The sequence below is a fragment of the Vollenhovia emeryi genome, unplaced genomic scaffold (genome assembly GCF_000949405.1).
Source record: "Vollenhovia emeryi isolate VEMERY1.0 unplaced genomic scaffold, V.emery_V1.0 DF939122.1, whole genome shotgun sequence".
Taxonomy (NCBI): Eukaryota; Metazoa; Arthropoda; class Insecta; order Hymenoptera; family Formicidae; genus Vollenhovia; species Vollenhovia emeryi.
Genome location: NW_011967244.1, coordinates 259,027 through 276,536, shown reverse-complemented (window position 1 = coordinate 276,536; position 17,510 = coordinate 259,027). Strand labels below are relative to the sequence as shown.

The following is a 17,510-nucleotide window of genomic DNA, read 5'->3' as shown; positions in this document are numbered from 1 at the left end:
AGCCTTAAGTCACCCGATCTGAAACTCTGCATTGGCTCTTGTAAGAAATCCAGTAGGAAAAATAGTATCGTGTGCCGTTGACTTCAGTTGTTAAAACTCGGGGCTCGAGAGCTACGCGTACGCGCACTGAAAAAAATTTCTGGTTGAATATGGACGAATCAGATAATTCCTTTAGGATTTACCAGAATTCCTTTAGGATTTACCAGAATTTCTGTAGGATTACAGGAATTCTGGTAAATCCTAAAGGAATTCTGGTAAATCCTAAAGGAATTATCTGATTCGTCCATATTCAACCAGAAATTTTTTTCAGTGCGCGAATCTGCACTCTTATTTATTTGTGCGATACGTCTGAGAAAGTCGTGAGAATAAATCGTCAACGTGAAAGCACGGATCATGTCAACGTGACAACGCGTATTATATAAATCTTACCTGGGGTGAATCCATCAGCAAGGGAGCGGTCAGATCTGCCTCCTCGTCGCTTTCTGGGAACACCGGGCTGTCGTTTAGCACGGTCGTGAGCATATTTACCGTGGAGACGGTCACCAGTAACAGAAAGGCGGTCTCTACCAGAGAGCACTTGTTAACGGGCTGACAATTCAATATGCTGGAGCCTAGGGGCAGCAAAATAGCGGCTCTCGCGCAATCCACCATGGCTTGGTGGAATAACAGTCCCTGGGACCACCTGTAAATCCCGGGATAAATATACGTCAACACATTTGCCATTCTATCCGTCTCCGTCTCCGATTACGTCCCCAATCCCTGGACTTGTCGCCGCATCTTACAAGTTACGCCTCTGGAAATTTCATTGCCAACAATTTCGGTTTATTTGCGCGGGTTTAATTAATTATGTCAGTGTCTTCTTGACCATACCTGGCATTTTTTATGTAATACAGGAAATTTATTGCGAAAAAGACGCCCGCGCCTGGAGTGTACGGAGGTCCAGGTTCAAACCCTGGCCGAGGTAATATTTTTCGCAATACATTTTCCGCGCGGAAAAAAAATTCTGTTGAATTAAACAAAATGAAGTTGCTTGAATTAAACGCTAACGTCATGGGCTGCCACAAACATAAATAATTCATTCAATTGTATTTGCTATGGATTTTAATTTTAAGCATTGAACTAAATGTCCAGATTATTAAGACATGAATTGTTTCAACGATTTTATTTCAATTACACTGATCTTGTTGATACAACATTATTCTTTTTTCCGTGTTTATTATTAAAAATGCCAGGTATGGTCAAGAAAACACTGTCGTTAATTACCGCTGACAGCATTGAAAAATTCTCATCAGTTAATTTAATTATGTTTAATGTTTAAAATAACGAAACACTCACATGAACGCAAGTAGAATGTTTCTGAGAGAACATAGTTTAGAATCTCAAGAATTCTGTCTTGCTCATGCAAGAAATTGATCATTTTTCACATTGTAAATGTTCAGCATCAGACATTTTTATCAATTCAATTCGAGTTTTACTCGAAACATTTATTTCAATCCGTAAAGTTTGTAAAGATGTAATTTTACTTGCAGTCTCGAACGATATCGCGTCAACGTTCTAAAGAAAATCGACTTTAAATTGATAGCAGGATACATTCCTAAAGTCCGATATCATATTAGGAACACTTTGCAGTTTGTCACGCGCGCCATGTTTCGCGTATCGATCAGACAATATTTTGTTTACTCGCGAGCATACGATCGAGATTTTATTCGATAAACAGTACGTGACGGTTACCGGGCCGCAATATAGCCGCCTGTTCACGTACTGAGATAAAGTTCAACAAGTCAAGATACCCTTACGCGAGATTGAAATTCATGTACGGCGCGGCTAAATTTGCCGCTGGCTCGTAAATTCCATTCGAAAGCACGAGAAGTCGCGATAAAGCAAATTTGCTTTCGTTTATCGCAACGGCGCGCTCTTCTCAAACAAATGCATTAAATTCGAACGCCACGAGGCGGATGTAATTAGGGCGCGATAGAACGTGGCGCTCTCCATATCGCGAAGGCATCCTTCCTCCGAATTCACGGTATCGCGGTAATTTTTGCAGGATATCGCGCGGTACGCAGGATGCGGTTTCGCGTCGCGTATCGAGCGGGGTCGTAACGCGAGAATTTCCGGACGTTGTTCCCGGATCAGCCCCCGCGCGATGCCACGGGGGTCATAAAGCGCGCCGTTCTTCGCCGGATTATTATCGCTTCGTACCTGCGCAGCTGTCGCTTCGCCAGTATCAACGTCATGAGGATGATATTCGCCCCCATCCCCAATGCACCGAGGCTAAATATCACGGTCGCCTCGGTCACACCACCGGGGTGACACTGGAACACCTTGGTGGCGTTGGACGTGACATTCCCGGAAGCGCCGATGCCGAATCTCAGATTAGCGCCGATCATCGCTACCGCTGAACCTGCACAAGAGAATCGTCCCGATTAGCCGCGGGCCGTCGGAGGGACGCGTTCCAATTCCGCGATCGCTATTAGAGCCTGAAATCCCTAATTCGTTCGGACGTCCTGCCATTCGAATGTACTCTCTATAATCGGATTTTATATAAATCTCTGAATTTAACGCGAATGGTATAAAATATCTTGCCCAAGTGCTCTGGGGGAAAAAAAAGGACAGTTAGCAACCCATTTTGGGGTCCACAATTAGTAATCGAATTATTTGGATCGTTCGTAACTCTACTCTGGGAAAAATTTTGACCATTTTTTTTTGTAGTCAAGCAACTTAACATTTCGGTCAGTGGCCTCTTGAGTGAAAATTATCTTTGCGTTACTGAATATCTACAGAACTAATTGAGAGAATTGATTAGTATTACTTGTAAATCTTGGATATAGATGGAATAGCTAATTGCGATTTTTAGTTACGCGGGGTAAAATTCGTAAAAGACTACGAACAATCCAAATAATTCGATTACTAATTGTGGGCCCCAAAATGGGTGGTTGCTAAACTGTCTTTTTTTTGTCCCAGAGTGTAAAGGCCTGCGTCCACGATGCTAGAACTTGGTTCTAGTCTCGAGAAATGTGTAGCCAATCAACTTGCATTCCATAAAAGCTGCAAGTTGAGTGGCTACGCATTCCTCGAGACTAGCACTTGGACCAAGTTCTAGCATCGTGGACACAGGCCTTAAGAATTTTTAGTAAAACGTCATACGAGGACTCCTCTTAATGATCAAGTACAAGTCCAGCGCAAAATATGTCAAGTGCAGAAGAGAAACCCGTTATTATTAGATCGCGTTAGGAGTCGGTATTAATGAAGAGCGCGAGAATCTCAGGTATTTCCATTTTCCGTCAAATCTCGCGCCGCGCTCCCGGCTCTCATTGAAATCCAGTTACTCTAGTTAGGCTTTGATGATCCTCCGCGTGTAACTAGAGGCCGAATACTAATTGAACGTCCAATTATCGTCTCAATAATTATGGAATAGCAGAAGCGATCTTTGCCAATGATTCCTATTAATTCGGTTGGCCACCAAACGTGACATTGTCGTGGCGACAAGGAACTCTATCGACGAATCCTGACTTCTTGGAATTTTATCCCAGACTTTTCAATTATTTTATTTAGTACATTTTACTTGAGACGCGTAAAACTCTAGCTTGATCCTAAACATTCCTTTTGTTAGCGGATCGACGCAAATTATTATGTCTTCAGTAACATTTTAAAAGTTGATTTAAATTCAATTGAATTAAGTTGTCAATATTGATGGATATTGATAACTCGTGACTCGTAATTCCGTTTTATCTATTATTTTGTAAATATGGTTTTTACAAAAATACCGATTTGGAAATACCTTCTCTCTCTATAAAAAGATTCCATTTCTTTGGCTGTCAGTCAGTCGTAAATTTTAAACAGCGTAAAATGTCGAAATAGACCTCGTTAAGTCGTTCTATTGAGACGCGGTTACATTCCTATTTTAATTCCGATTCAGTCTTCGTCAATTTCCCTGCCCAGTTTTGTTCGCTTAAACCAATTTGGCCGGGCACGTTATCTCCGGATATCTCGAAGAGGCGTAAAATACCCATCCGGGCGTACGCGATATATCGCTTGTTTATTCTTTCGTCGGGATTCAGTTGCGCGCACATTGCACTGAAAGGAAAGTGAGCGAGTGAGAAAACGGGAGAGAGACTGGAACAGCGACCATATCCGAATTTTATAGATATCTGTACCTGAAAACGTACAATATGTGTCGGAACTACCGCACTTTTCTTCACTTACAGATCCTCTACTTCCTTTTGCAATCGATTTTTCATTGTCAGAAATGTCACGACATCTGAAGTTGAATTGCAAGAGAAAAGAACCTTTCCGCGCGCTAAGCTTCAATTTTACAAACGCGGAAAATTTTGCCGCTTATTTATTTGCCTCTTTATCTATAAATATCTTTCTACTGGTTTTCCGCAAACAATAAATAAGTAAACAAGTAATTGATTTAACCAACGTAAGAAAATTAATAAACGACACAACTGGCCAATTCAAATTAGAGAAATTTATTGCGAAAAATATTACCTCGGCCAAGGTTTGAACCTAATAAATTTCTCTAATTTGAATCGGCCGGTTGTGCCGTTTATTAATTTCCCTGCATTGATTAATTATTTACTGGCGACAATAAGTCTTTATTCTTGCTAATTAATTTAATTTCTACCGATTTCTACCGATATCTCGTCATCGTAAAACCGAGCAAGAATCGTATAGAACATTATCTAACGCGGCCAAGCGAATTTTCTGTAAAGTGCTTGGCTTGAGAGAACCTCGTCTCTTATCGCCTAATGAAGGTTCGATGTATAACCAGGATGCATTACGCTTTGAAGCACTTATCGTGAGATCATATGTCCCTCTTTCTCCCCTCGGGCAAAATCATTCGGCTCTCGTTTACCGAAATAAACGCGGGCGCGCATTGACTTCGAAACGCCTCCCTGTTTTTCGCGCATATACACGACCCACATTTCCGACTCGTGACCCGCATTAACCGAGAGAGATACTGCCGTACGAGAAGTGTCAGCTGAGAGAAGGGAGGAGAAAAATTGGAAGACGCACGCAAGAGAGAAACAGGGACAAGAAGCAGCTACAACTTTATTTGACCTGCGAAAACTCGGTCGTTGTTCGGACTCGCCCCGGGAAAACTGCAACGGCTATCGATGTACAGCCGAACCAGCAAAATCAAGCGGTATCCGATACGAACTAATTCGATTTCAGCCTGCTGCAGTTAATTGTGTTAGAAAGTACGAAGGTGAGGAGAGAAAATATCCTGTCGCCTGTTGACGCGCGCGCTTCGTCACGGTTTCGCTTGCGACGCGACGCCTCGTCCAGCGTTATACAATTTTCTGAGTTCCCGAGCTATTTACAACTTCTCCAGGAAATCCCTTCGTCGCGAGCTTTTTACTTACATTTTTGATGAATTTATTTTTAGACCAAATTACCATCTCCTGTGTTACAACGATTTTCTGGACAAACAGCGGCGGCGAACAACGGGGCTATTTTATTCTAATTTTTGAGGCCGAAAATCCTAAGTGTATTTGCCATCAAGTTCGTAATTTGCAGCCATAGAGCTGCGTCGTGTAATCGCGGCAGCGCCTTTCGACGTCACCGCTTTTTCGATTCCAGAATGGCTGGGAGTTGCTTGGCAATCGGCCGATGGGAGTCTTCCCTTTTAGCTATCGATCGCGGCAAAAAGTTTTACTGATCCGAAGCCAAAAACAACGACTCTTCTCGTGGTATACGACTACCAGAAAGTAGAGTACCGCTGTTCTTTTATCCGTCGGTTTTCGATCGTTTAGTTGTGAATGAATTGACATAGTTATTGAATCGGTATCTAGTCAACTAAATCCCTATCGAGATCAGTCATCTACTCGTAGATTAAAAAAAGAGGCGAGGCCGAAAGCAGGTAGATTGAAATATCGAAAAAGATCAAAGCACCTCTTACACTTTTATTCTCAAACAAAGCAATTCGTGCGAAATAAAGCGCTAATGGTTAACTTTCTTAATTAGTTACATTAATTTAATTTATGCTACCGCAAACATATCTGTTTACATGATGTGAGAGACAGAAGACAGACAGACAGAGAGAGAGAGAGAGAGAGCGCAAGTTTACGATTTGCCTTTAATTTGAAACTTGCAATGGCAGGCCTTTCTATTATGAAATAAGCTGTTTAATTAGAAAGCCGACATAAAACATGCCGCCGATAGAAGTCTAGAGAAAGAAGTTCCTGATTAAATCGTAGGGAATATGCGTGTGCGTGACTTACGAACGAATTTTTAATTTCAAGTATTTCCGAACGATGAGTTGGGTTAAAGAAATGCAAATATCAGTAGAGTAACATCGGTATATTAAGGTATATTAATTAATATACTATTAATTAAATAAAAGGTATATTAATTAGAGTAATATCGATTGTTTATCTGGACATACACTTCGAGACAGAACCTTCCTCTTCTCTACGAGAGAATCAGTCGAAAATTATGAGAGGCTCGCGCAAGGTTTCTGGAGTGGCCAAATTAGTGTAGAAATTCTACAGTGCCTTATTTTCCAGTCCTCGATTTCTTCAGTTCTCAATCAGTCTTTACATTTAAGTAAAATCCGAACATATCTCCTTACGGGAATTGTGAAATCGTTGTGGAGTCTTAAATCAAATGGTTGTAGATACACACAAGGAATTTCCTGAATAAAGGTATTGCTTTTGTTAGTGGAGTTTGGGATTTTGTAATTATAAATGCATTTTTATTAAGAGTCGTACGTACCTGATAGTGTAACAACAAAATTTGTCATAACCGAAGAAAACAGTTGCGTCAACTGAAAGAATTATTTTTTCGGGAGGCTGTTTAAATTGGAATTCAAATGTCCCGAAAAGGAGGTAAACGAGTTCAGCTGAAACGAATTCCAAATTAAACAAGCAATTAATTCAAATCAAGACATGTCATCTTTACTCTTCCAAAAACTTAAAGACTTAGAAAGGATTAAAAACTTAGAAATATCAAAGACTTAGAAAGGAAAACCAAGCGAATCAGGAAAGACTTGCATCGCTGATTAATACCAACAGAAAACAGGCTTCCGACTTTTAATTGCAAAAGTAAATTTGACCCCTGTCCAATTTCATGAGCTACGACATCTTTCGGCGTTGATCAATCGCACGAACCAGTCCGATTAAAGCATTCATATGTATTGATTCCAAAACGGGCAAATTGATACTCCTTGTCAATTCGCGACAGCGTGTCTTTCGGTGCGTTTTTCTCGTCGACCGTCCCGCGAATCGTAAATTTCCATCTGTTGGAGAGTTTTTAGCGAGCCGCGTCCAGGAAGCGTCCGGGAGGACGTCTCATGCATATTTATGCGGGGATGACATAATTCAATTTTAGGGTTGCGGTACATCAGCAGCGCGGTGCCCTCCCCCCTAACCACCTCACAATTAACCTGCTGGTAATTCGTCCTGCTGCGGGCCGGCCTTCGCCCGCAGCGGCCCGGAATCGCGGTGACGCTCGAAAGCTCAATATTACTTCTCGCGTGTTTCAAAACTCAAATGTATATTCAGCCGGCGCCAGGACGAAGTTATCTCTCGCAGAAAAGTTTCTCCGCGGCGTTTTCCGTTTCGTTCTTATTGTTAGCGAGTTTTACCGTGGCTATTTCGGGTACACACGTGACGCGGCGCGTTGAGACAAGGCATTAAAATGGGGAAGATTCAAAATAGCAGACCTCGCAGAGTTCCATTCTTAAGATAAAGTCGTTACAGCCATTGTGTAACTTTTATGTTGCAGTAACCGTGACGTTCCTAATTTTTCGAGAGAGCTAAAATGTAACTCGACGCTTCTCAAAAGATGTCTTGTTAAAAGGCGGAGGCAATGGACGTGTACGCGTACAATAAGCCAGCCGATATTATCGAATCGTAAATTGTTCTCGTTCTCCAAAAGACTTCTGTCTGCAGATTATGATATTCCTTTTTGTATGGAAAGATTATTAATACTTTTAAATTTTCAACCTTTTGTTTCTGATGTTAAACGCGGACACTGTTCATTGAAATGTATTTCAAATAGAAATTTTATTAAGATATCTTTTGAAAAGCGTTGAATCTTACACTTTAGTTCTCTCGAAAAATAGAAAAATGTTATAATTATTAACGAAAATCCGTATGGCTCAAATGTGATAAACACAAATTGACACCCTGGTGGCATTCGGGAATCAACATTAAACTTTATTGCGATGAATATTTCCATATGCCTCGGTGATCGAATTTTTTTAGATGCCCGCCTAGTGAAAGGGAGGTTTAAACCCTGAGGTAATATTTTTCGCAATAAATTTAAAATATAAAACATTTAGGCACTAACACCCTGCCACGGCTCTTGCAATTAGTCCTTTATTCCTTTAAATTTGTGTTACAATTATTATAATACAAAAGTTATACAATGGCAGTAACGGCTTGTCTTGAGGATGGAACTGCGGAAATCGAGGTCTACTATTCAACGAATTTTCGCAGTAACATTAATTGCGAATTGAAATATATTAAATTTTCTTTAGCACGACGAGGCATAAATAATGTCCAATTAATGTAGATTTGAAAATCGTCAAAGTCTCAAATTGGCGAATAAATATTGTACAAAATGAGACATTGTAGCGAAAAGTTTAATTGCTCATAATTTCACGGCTATTTGCATATGCAAATTTCTCCACGATGAGCCCTCGAAATATCTTGCACTTGATAATGTAAGACGTTACGTTATCTTACCTTTCCAATTAACGCATTTGAATGGAATAAGACGTGATAGAGTCGACAGTCTATTGTTCGTGATACTCGATTACATGACTCGTAATTAGACAAGTAGGTAATTTTTTTTTAATTTAACACGCTACTACTCGTCTTGCCTTCGTGTCGCTCGCATGCAAAAACTCGATAGATACCTACGTGTGTAAATAGGATATCGGTAATTGACACACATTTACAAAGATAGAGTGAAGCACATAGATTCCGATAGAAACGAATGTAATGGGATTTAAAGCAATCCAATTAAGCAGACCTAAATAAATTCGTTAAGCCTTGACGAGATTCCAGCACCGTTTCTCTTTGTCTCTCATTGTTTTTCCGCCTTCGATTTTTCCATCCTCGGAAATCGGCAGTAAGATTACTCCGCTTCTCTGGCTCGGGCGAAAGCCAATAACAGTCCGAATAATTCGTGAACCGATACTTCGCATCTGGCAATTTATTGCAAAATAATTTCGTTAGAAGTGCATCGTCCTGTAGCTCCCTTGTATTGTTTTATTAAAATAACGCTTATTCGACAAATATTGTAATTGCAGGCGGAAAACAAGGAAATATTTCATCATTTCGTGCCATGACATTTTAAGACCGACGGCATTAATATCATTCAGAGCCAGCGACGGACACGAGTGACGAAGCTGTAATTTAGAAAGGAACAGCGGAGTCATTGAGCTTATTTAGTTGAAGCCGTTGCTGCTGGTACAATCGCTGTGTTATGTATATGAGTTCATCAAACTCGCTTGTCCTTCGAGCATAATTTGGAAAATACATCACGCGCGCTCTCAAAGTTTGCCCCTCGCAGTGCGCGGTAACACGGGGGATATATAACAATTGCCGGAAATCCGCGGTGGATGTGCTCCACCATTCAAATCGCGTGATTGCAGGATGCATTTTGATTATTCCGCTCTCGGGCGCGAGACTCCCGCGGTAATCACGTCGCGTGATTAATTAAATATCGGTGGGTCTCCTCGCACACGAAGGAGAGGAATGCGGGGCCCGATCGAGGGAGCATCGGTAACGCCGGGGGAACATCATCAAAGATGTTAATTACGCGTCCTCATCGCGGCGGTAATTGGATCTCGCGTGTTCCCCAGCGGCTGAAAGTGGTTGGTGACGTATTCAGGATCGTTCGCCTTTAAGCGAGCGCGACGCGGCGACGATTATGCTTGAATGTCGGCATTCGGGGGTGATTAATTTGTAAATTTCCGCCGCGTCTAAGTCGCTTGTCGCGCGTTAGACGACTGTGTGCACATTGGCGCGCGATAAGTCACAGCTCGTGACAAACGTTGGTTGTTCGTTAAATGTTTCTTTATTTTCACTGCATTGCCGGTTTGAAAGAAGCAGAGAAAAGTCCCCTATTACGAGACAGGATCCTAATATGGGATAGTGGAGCTTCTGTTAAATTAATAGGCATCATCAGTTGATTCCACCATGAATTTATTGCGGCGAAATCTGTTCAGTGGACAATTCACTGTTAAATTGTGTATTCGTTGCGAAAACAAAATGGGATTGAATCTGGGTGTTGAAAATATGCTGTCTTGTATTAGAAACCTATCTCTTAATAGAAGACTCCTCTAAAAATGGATATACGAGTGCGATGGAAAATAACGAAATAGGTTTAATAATTTAATATTTATAGTAGATAAAAGATATAATTGATTTAATAAATTATAATAAATGTACCAAGCAAACAGGATGAATGAAATTACAGTCATATTGCAAAAGACAGCTTAGGATATTATTTCGGGAAATTCAAATATTCGATTGTACGTAATTGAAATACGGAAAATCCGATGGATATGCATACTACGTGATCTAAGCGAAATTTTCAGGAAAATAAACAAAAATTCCTTGCGAAATTGCACGTCCCAAGCGGTTTGTCGAGGTCGTCGATCGATCTTATCAAAAGTCAATTTTGCAGCGGTGCAGCATTATAAAGAAAATGTACGATATGATTCATCGAATTTCCTCCGCCGCTCGTTTATCTTTGCGGGCGTTATCCTGAAAACATGGCATTTGGAAGCTTGATAAAAATCTTAGTAATACATTCTCCGAGAGAGGATAGTGAATTTGCAAGAATACATTAGGCAATTGTTTGCCTCTGAACGAAATCTCGAATAAAGATTTCTTTTTCTCTCGAGAGGACAGAATATTTCGTTTAAATTAGGCATGCAATATCCTCGAAACAAGAGACTTTCTACATAAAAAAAGCATTGTTTGCCATTTATGTTAACAAATCGTGCTTCTATCCGCCTCTTCCCGGGCATTGATGCAAGGTAATCGATCATCGTCTGTCGACTTTAAGTCGGAAGCCGCGTCCGCTTTGTCATCGGGCAGAACTACTGGCCAACGTTGTGTCTCTGAACTACTTATTAGCCCAGAAACCTCCAACTCACAAATCACAATCAGACGTTCGGTGTACCACCAGAACCCCGGTTTGACCCTCGGCAGACAGAATCTGTAGGCTTCATCATGTTACTGCATAGCAGGAAACTGAATTACTGCTACTACTGGTCAGGTTACAATTTTGCCAACGCATAAAAAATTAACACTACTATCTAAAATTTGTGGAGTGAAAATACTGCCATGGAGTGAAATGTTTACTCCATTGGAGTTAATATTCACTCTGTCGGAGGAAATATTCACGCCAATAGGATGAACATTTCACTCCATGGCAGTATTTTCACTCCACAAATTTTAGAGAGTACGCGCTGTTAGAACGTTGTTAAAATGTTGTATTATATACAGTCAGTATCAGATATTGCTAAAAAAAAACTTACATCTTCTATTAATAACGTTTTGTTAAAGTGACGATAATTGTTAAATAACGAAATTTTAACTATTATAATTTTTTAATTTAAATATATATAAAAATTAAATTAAATTTAATATTATATACGACAGTGCCGGTTAGTTTCAAACATTTGTAATTTCTCAAAACGTCGATTTTGTTTTATTAGATTTCCTTTCTAAAAATGAGACGTTACACTGAGGAAAATGACCGATTAAATATAATCTGATAATCCAATTACATAATAACAAACGGATATATCCAATTAAATTGTATATCCGATGAAAAATATGATCGGTTTTCCAATCAAATTTCATCGGTAACTGCATTTCATCGGATGTATCCATAATTTAATCGGAACACGTAATCGGAAAAATTAACCATCGGAAACGCTATTTAATTGGTTTATCCGATGGAAATTTTTCTCAGTGTACCAGCGCGAATGTCGTTAATATCGAACAGTTGAGGCCTATTTTCCGCGATGCCGATTGGTTTTCTCGAAGCGCGGTTTGTGCTTTACTTCTCCTTTAGATTCGTAGTAAATGAAGATTTGCAATTTAGAAATATACATTTGTACATACCAACCATTGAGGTAAAATCTCTAATCTTAGAAATTAGAATTTAAGTAACAACGATTTTTGTTTTGAAACATTTTCTCGATTGAACAGAATTAATCGTTAATTTAATAAATACCAATAAGTCCGCGGAATAATACGCAAAACGTAGCAACAGTAATGTACGGAACAAAGTAATGTACAATAAAATATTAAGTACGGAATTTTCCATTACGTAGGCAGGCCAACGAATTCTCAACGTTTTTTTGTTGTTTTTCACTCGGCGCGGTATCGTACGACGATTAAGCGGGCCAACGAATTCTCAACGTTTTTTTGTTGTTTTTCACTCGGCGCGGTGACGTACGATGTTTTGCATGCCATCGTGTATCCGAAGGTCGCCCGCGCTCTCACACGCTCGCCGAACGTCGAGCCGGCAGGCAGTGGCGAGAGTCGCTCCGTGCGTGTTATTACTTTTGCGTTATCGGTTTCCAAGACTCAATCGCAGGGATAAAACACTATTGATTTGCACACCTTTACCAGTAACAAGTAACGTTCCTCGATTAATTATTAAATTTCTACAACTTGTAATGAGAAACGAATTGCATGTTGAGACGGCTCTTTATCAACGCATACATAGACATTTCACGAGACTAACTGATCTAAAATATGAATATTTTATCGCGGCTACATCTCGTTTACGCACCGCGCTTTTAATTGTCTATTGATTTCGTGTAATCTGTTCCATTTTCGGAAAAAGAGAGAAGTTTGTACGACTTCGGCGTTCACGCTGTAATTCGCTCTGTCGTTCTTCGCAACTCGAACGGACAGGAAGTAAAGAAAGTCGCTTCTCACACGTCGTTACATCGTGTAAATGTAATCGAAAATTAGCTCGATTAACTGCTGCAAGTAATAACAAGTATTTATCGCTGGTAATTTCTTTCACGCAATTTATTTCGAGGATTAGATTGAATGACAGATTGTAAAATATCGTTTTGTTACGGACTAATAACTTCTTTACCGCGGATTCTTCCGATGCTCGCGTTGTGTTTTATATCGCCAAATCAAAAGTGATTTATCCATTATCCTATTCATCCGAATCAAAAATGCAAGTTGTTTGAGCAATTTGTATGATAGAAAGTCACGCGATATTTGTTAATAATATTTCGCGCGTTTCGCGGTATTTCACAACGCGTACGGGAGTGTCCGAAATTTCGCGCGATCGATGATTTTTGCGAGTGAGTGTTGTGTAAGTGCAACAAGGAAATCTGAGAGGAGGAGCAGGCCCAGGGGGCATCGGGCAACGGCGGAGAAATGGTGAGGTAAGTGTCTTACATTTTTATGTTATCTGTTATTTGTGCGAAATAAAGTATCTGTTCTGTTGCTATTTTATTTATTCAAATAATTCGAACGAGGATTCGAAAAAGTGTTAGAGACAAAACCATACGTATAAAAGTTTGTGAGTTTATATTTAAAAGAAAGACTTTTTCAGTGTGTTCTATATAATTATTTTAATAAATATCTATTTTATAAAATATAAAGTATATTTAATACAATAATTTTGATTTTACATAAATAGTCTATAATAATCATATTCATATTTGTATTTTTACAGTTTAACGTTGACGATGTACAACTCGTGCTGTTGCGAATCGTATCAGTGAGTGATAAATTACTTTTTATTTTAAATTGACGTTGCGCATACAATTACTTCTTTGCATTTATACAAATTCTTAAAAATATACAATGCTCAACTACAAACTGCGTGCGCGAAGCACGCGTTTTATCACTTCTAATATATTTAAATTTCAATTTGTTTTATCTTCCTGGCACGTAATATTTTTTGTAACATTTTAGAGCTTTATGGTAAATCTAATTTGTCGGTCTTCATTATATGTGATTAATTTATGTATATTAGATTTTATATTAATATGTTAGATTTTAACATTTAACTACAATATACTACTTCATGAATTACTATAGTTATTTTTATTAATAAAAATTGTTATTTGAATATATTATTGTAAAACACAGTACATTAACATAAAAGTACTGCGTTATTACAGATTTTGGTTTGTTTGAGTTGACATACTTATCTGATTAGTAATTATTACTTGAAACTACTCTCTTAAAGTTAATCAGTGGATTATCTCACTGATCACAGTTATAAGTACACCACTGAGAGATCACAGTAATATACTGTAACCAAGATCAATGACTATTTACTGCTTTTCAGTGATAATCCACTGATTGACTTTAAGAGAAATTCTTGCAAATGACGTCTTCGTTCATATGATATTCTTCTAAAGTAGTAGACATCTAATTCGATTCGAAATAGGTAGATAGAAAATACATAGAAAAAAGAAAGAAAAATCGATAAATTCTCTTGCGCATCGGAAAATAGCTGGCTGTTATCCATACCGGTATCACACTTTCGCCACGTTTTTCTAGTGTTACAGCAGAAAATGGAATTTCATAAGTATATAGTGGCGCCCGCGTGCGCATCGACCTTTGTTTAAGAACCTATTTTCCGAGACAGTGACTGCGGCTTGCGAGGAATCTATGAAATCCCGATACAAAAATTCTCATCGCCTTTGAGGCTTCCCGATGGTTGCCGTCGCATAAAGCATTGCTATGACCGCGAACTATAGCTATCGCAATAGCTATCACAAGTAGCTATAAATAGAGGATGTTTGATACCTTTGTCGTTGAGCGGGATTATCTTTATGCATGGACACGCAATTGAGTTCAAATCGAATGAATGGTTATTTCACGATCCACTACATTTATTATAAGAAAGTTTCGCTTTGTATTAGCTTAATGCAAAGAACAATTTTTCATAATCTTCTACGTCAACTATCGCGAGTATATAATACATATATGCATATTTGTAAGAAACAGAATGTATTTTCAATGTACAGTGTTTTACATGCAATTTTAACTTGGTAAATTTTATTTACTCGCATAGATATTCAATGCCAATTAATTTTGCCCACATAGAGTTCTGTTAAATTCTGATTTCTCTTATTTTTTATTTATGTCAATTTATACTTACAAAATACTTTAAGATAGCGATATCTCGTGTGGCTTACATAAGAATCAGATCGTTCCAAGTTTGAAATTCACGTTATCTCGATCAAAGCTTTTAGCAAATACTCCTCTTATCAGATACAGTATTCGAACAGATACAGTATTCGGTCGACTCGGGGATCTCGACATCAAAGTCCAACCCTCGGACTTCGCTCCGCCCTATAATCTTCGTCTCCATGGACGTTATGTCGAAACATGAGCCGTTCTCTTTCTCACCGTTCTTGGTCGTCTTTCTTCACCCTCCGGTCATTGTAATCCGACCTCTCCTTCGACCCCGCGCTGGTCCTTCTCACTCGTAAAATTTATTCCGTGTTCGGAGAAACGACGAATATTTTATTCCCGCAGGATTCAAAATATTATTCCGGTGACTTCGGGCGAGGTAATTCTGTGGAAACACCCCCGCTGCCTCGCGACAGGCTGACTTCTCTCGGCAGGGCTGACCTATGATAGAAATTCATTGTCTACCTGCCTGGACGGTGAAATCCTCGTGCAAACCCGTCTTTATTTAAAATTTAAAGGGCGGCCGCTACCAGGAACTTGAGTACCATTTTGTGAAAGGTGTGCAGTTCTGAAACGCGCTCTCGTTTCCCTCGCATCCTCCCCGGGTTCCTTGTTTAAGCAGGGACAACGTTGCACGCGCTATTACCTCCTTCTCTCAAACTCAACGTGACTCCTTTGTTGTAGCAATTTTTTTTCATTCTTTACAAAGCGTGAATATGTAGAAGTGACATTAACTTTGAAATATCTCTTACGCTCAGTCAAAGGGCGTAATTCACAGTGTCATGCTTTATTAAAGAAAAGAGAGAGAATTAAAATATTAAATTAGAGTACGTGTATCACTTTTAATAAAGTTACTATTACAGCTGTTAGATTTAGCAAATTTTTAACGCATTTAATTAGAAATTAATTAATTAGAAAAATCTCTTTGCGATCTCTTTTATTAAATGCTACGTTGCATACATTTTATACGCATATACATACAGGTAATTACATTTTCGCATTAATTAAATTTTCCCATACGTAGTTCTACATTTTTACATTACTCTAAATTAACCAAAAAAAACATTGATAAGGCTCTGATGTGAAATCACCGATACGAAGTAATAAAGAACATAAGAGCCAAGACGGGTGTTAGTGTCTAAATCATTTTAATTTTTAACATTATTTATACATATATATAACATTAACATAATTAAAATTGAAAATATGTTGATCGTTAAGATAATAAAAGAAAAAAAAATTATGAGTGATCCGTCACCGGATCGAAGGTGATAAATGATATACATAGGATTTAATTGTTAAATTTATTGCGAAAAATTTACCTCGACCAGGGTTTGAACCTGGACTTCCCTCTCATTAAGCGGGCGCCTCAACCAACACATGCCTCGGTGGTCAAATTGGTGAGGCGCCCGCCTGAAGTAAATTTTTCGCAATGAATTTAAAAATTAAAATCATTTAGACTCTAACATCCGTCTTGGCTCTTACATCCTTTATTACTTCGTATCCGTAACTCTAAATTAAATTCTTCAATTTCTCTGTATTTTGCCAAAAAAATATAAAACTTTTTTAATATTCCCTGAACGGTCTTCAATTATTATGACTTATAACGAGATATGCATCTCGTAGTTACGCCATAATAAATTAAGAACGCATTCCGTTGAACCGCATAGCCTTCATCCGCAGTCAGCGCCTTGGGATGATAAATGTGAGATCTCTCCTTCATTCAGTACCTTTTGGTTTACACCGATTTTCCGAATCCCTGAGTTTTCGTAGCGAAAGCCGTACTTGACGGAAATTTTTCTCACGCTAATGGCACAAGATCGACTTCGCGGCGACGTTCTCGAGCTGCGAATCCGCAATTTCGCGCCGCGTGAACACTTCGCGTTACGGCGTCAAATATTTGCGGAGAACTCACGGCCGACTCGGAGGCGGCGCTCTCTGCGAGAGAGCCGATCACACACCGTGGTTACCCTGTAAAGCACGCGTTGACGATGCAAGTGGAACGTGCGAAGTGGTCGTTAACGATCGACGCGTCTAGTTGCGAAATGCACGAAACCCGATAATTATTGCCATAACCCCTCCGTTCGCCATAAACCGATCCCGTCTGCGGAATCCCATTGGTTATGCAGGCATTGCGGGAAAAATACAACCGGTTTATTACCACGCCGCACGTCGCGATAAACCCGGTCAAAATCGCCGATACCGCGGCCGTGATTATTTTTTATTGTCTACCCTTTGTCACCGGAGTTTAAAACCTGTCACATAATCCACGCTTTGTTTTGTGGGATACAAAATTGTCTTTTGTATCGTACAGAAACGCACTGTGTTTCGGAATTAGGAACTTTTTATCTT

At 39.3% G+C, this 17,510-nt stretch overlaps 2 protein-coding genes across 8 annotated transcripts in view; one reads left to right on the top strand and one right to left on the bottom strand.

Annotated features, from left to right (window-relative positions):
- Positions 1–17,510, top strand: part of LOC105569839 (midasin) — a 104,598-nt gene that overhangs the window by 20,273 nt on the left and 66,815 nt on the right. The gene's annotated exons all lie outside the window — the stretch shown is intronic.
- Positions 1–17,510, bottom strand: part of LOC105569838 — a 61,578-nt gene that overhangs the window by 10,164 nt on the left and 33,904 nt on the right. For 5 of the 6 annotated variants that reach the window (XM_012026594.1, XM_012026591.1, XM_012026593.1 and 2 more), the window contains 2 exons: positions 2,200–2,401; positions 430–682 (listed from right to left, as the gene is read on the bottom strand). In XM_012026594.1, the coding sequence (XP_011881984.1) occupies positions 430–682; positions 2,200–2,387 (441 nt within the window). In that variant the 5' untranslated portion in view covers positions 2,388–2,401. The remainder of the gene's footprint in view (positions 1–429; positions 683–2,199; positions 2,402–17,510) is intronic. The other variant, XM_012026596.1, reaches the window with a different exon arrangement.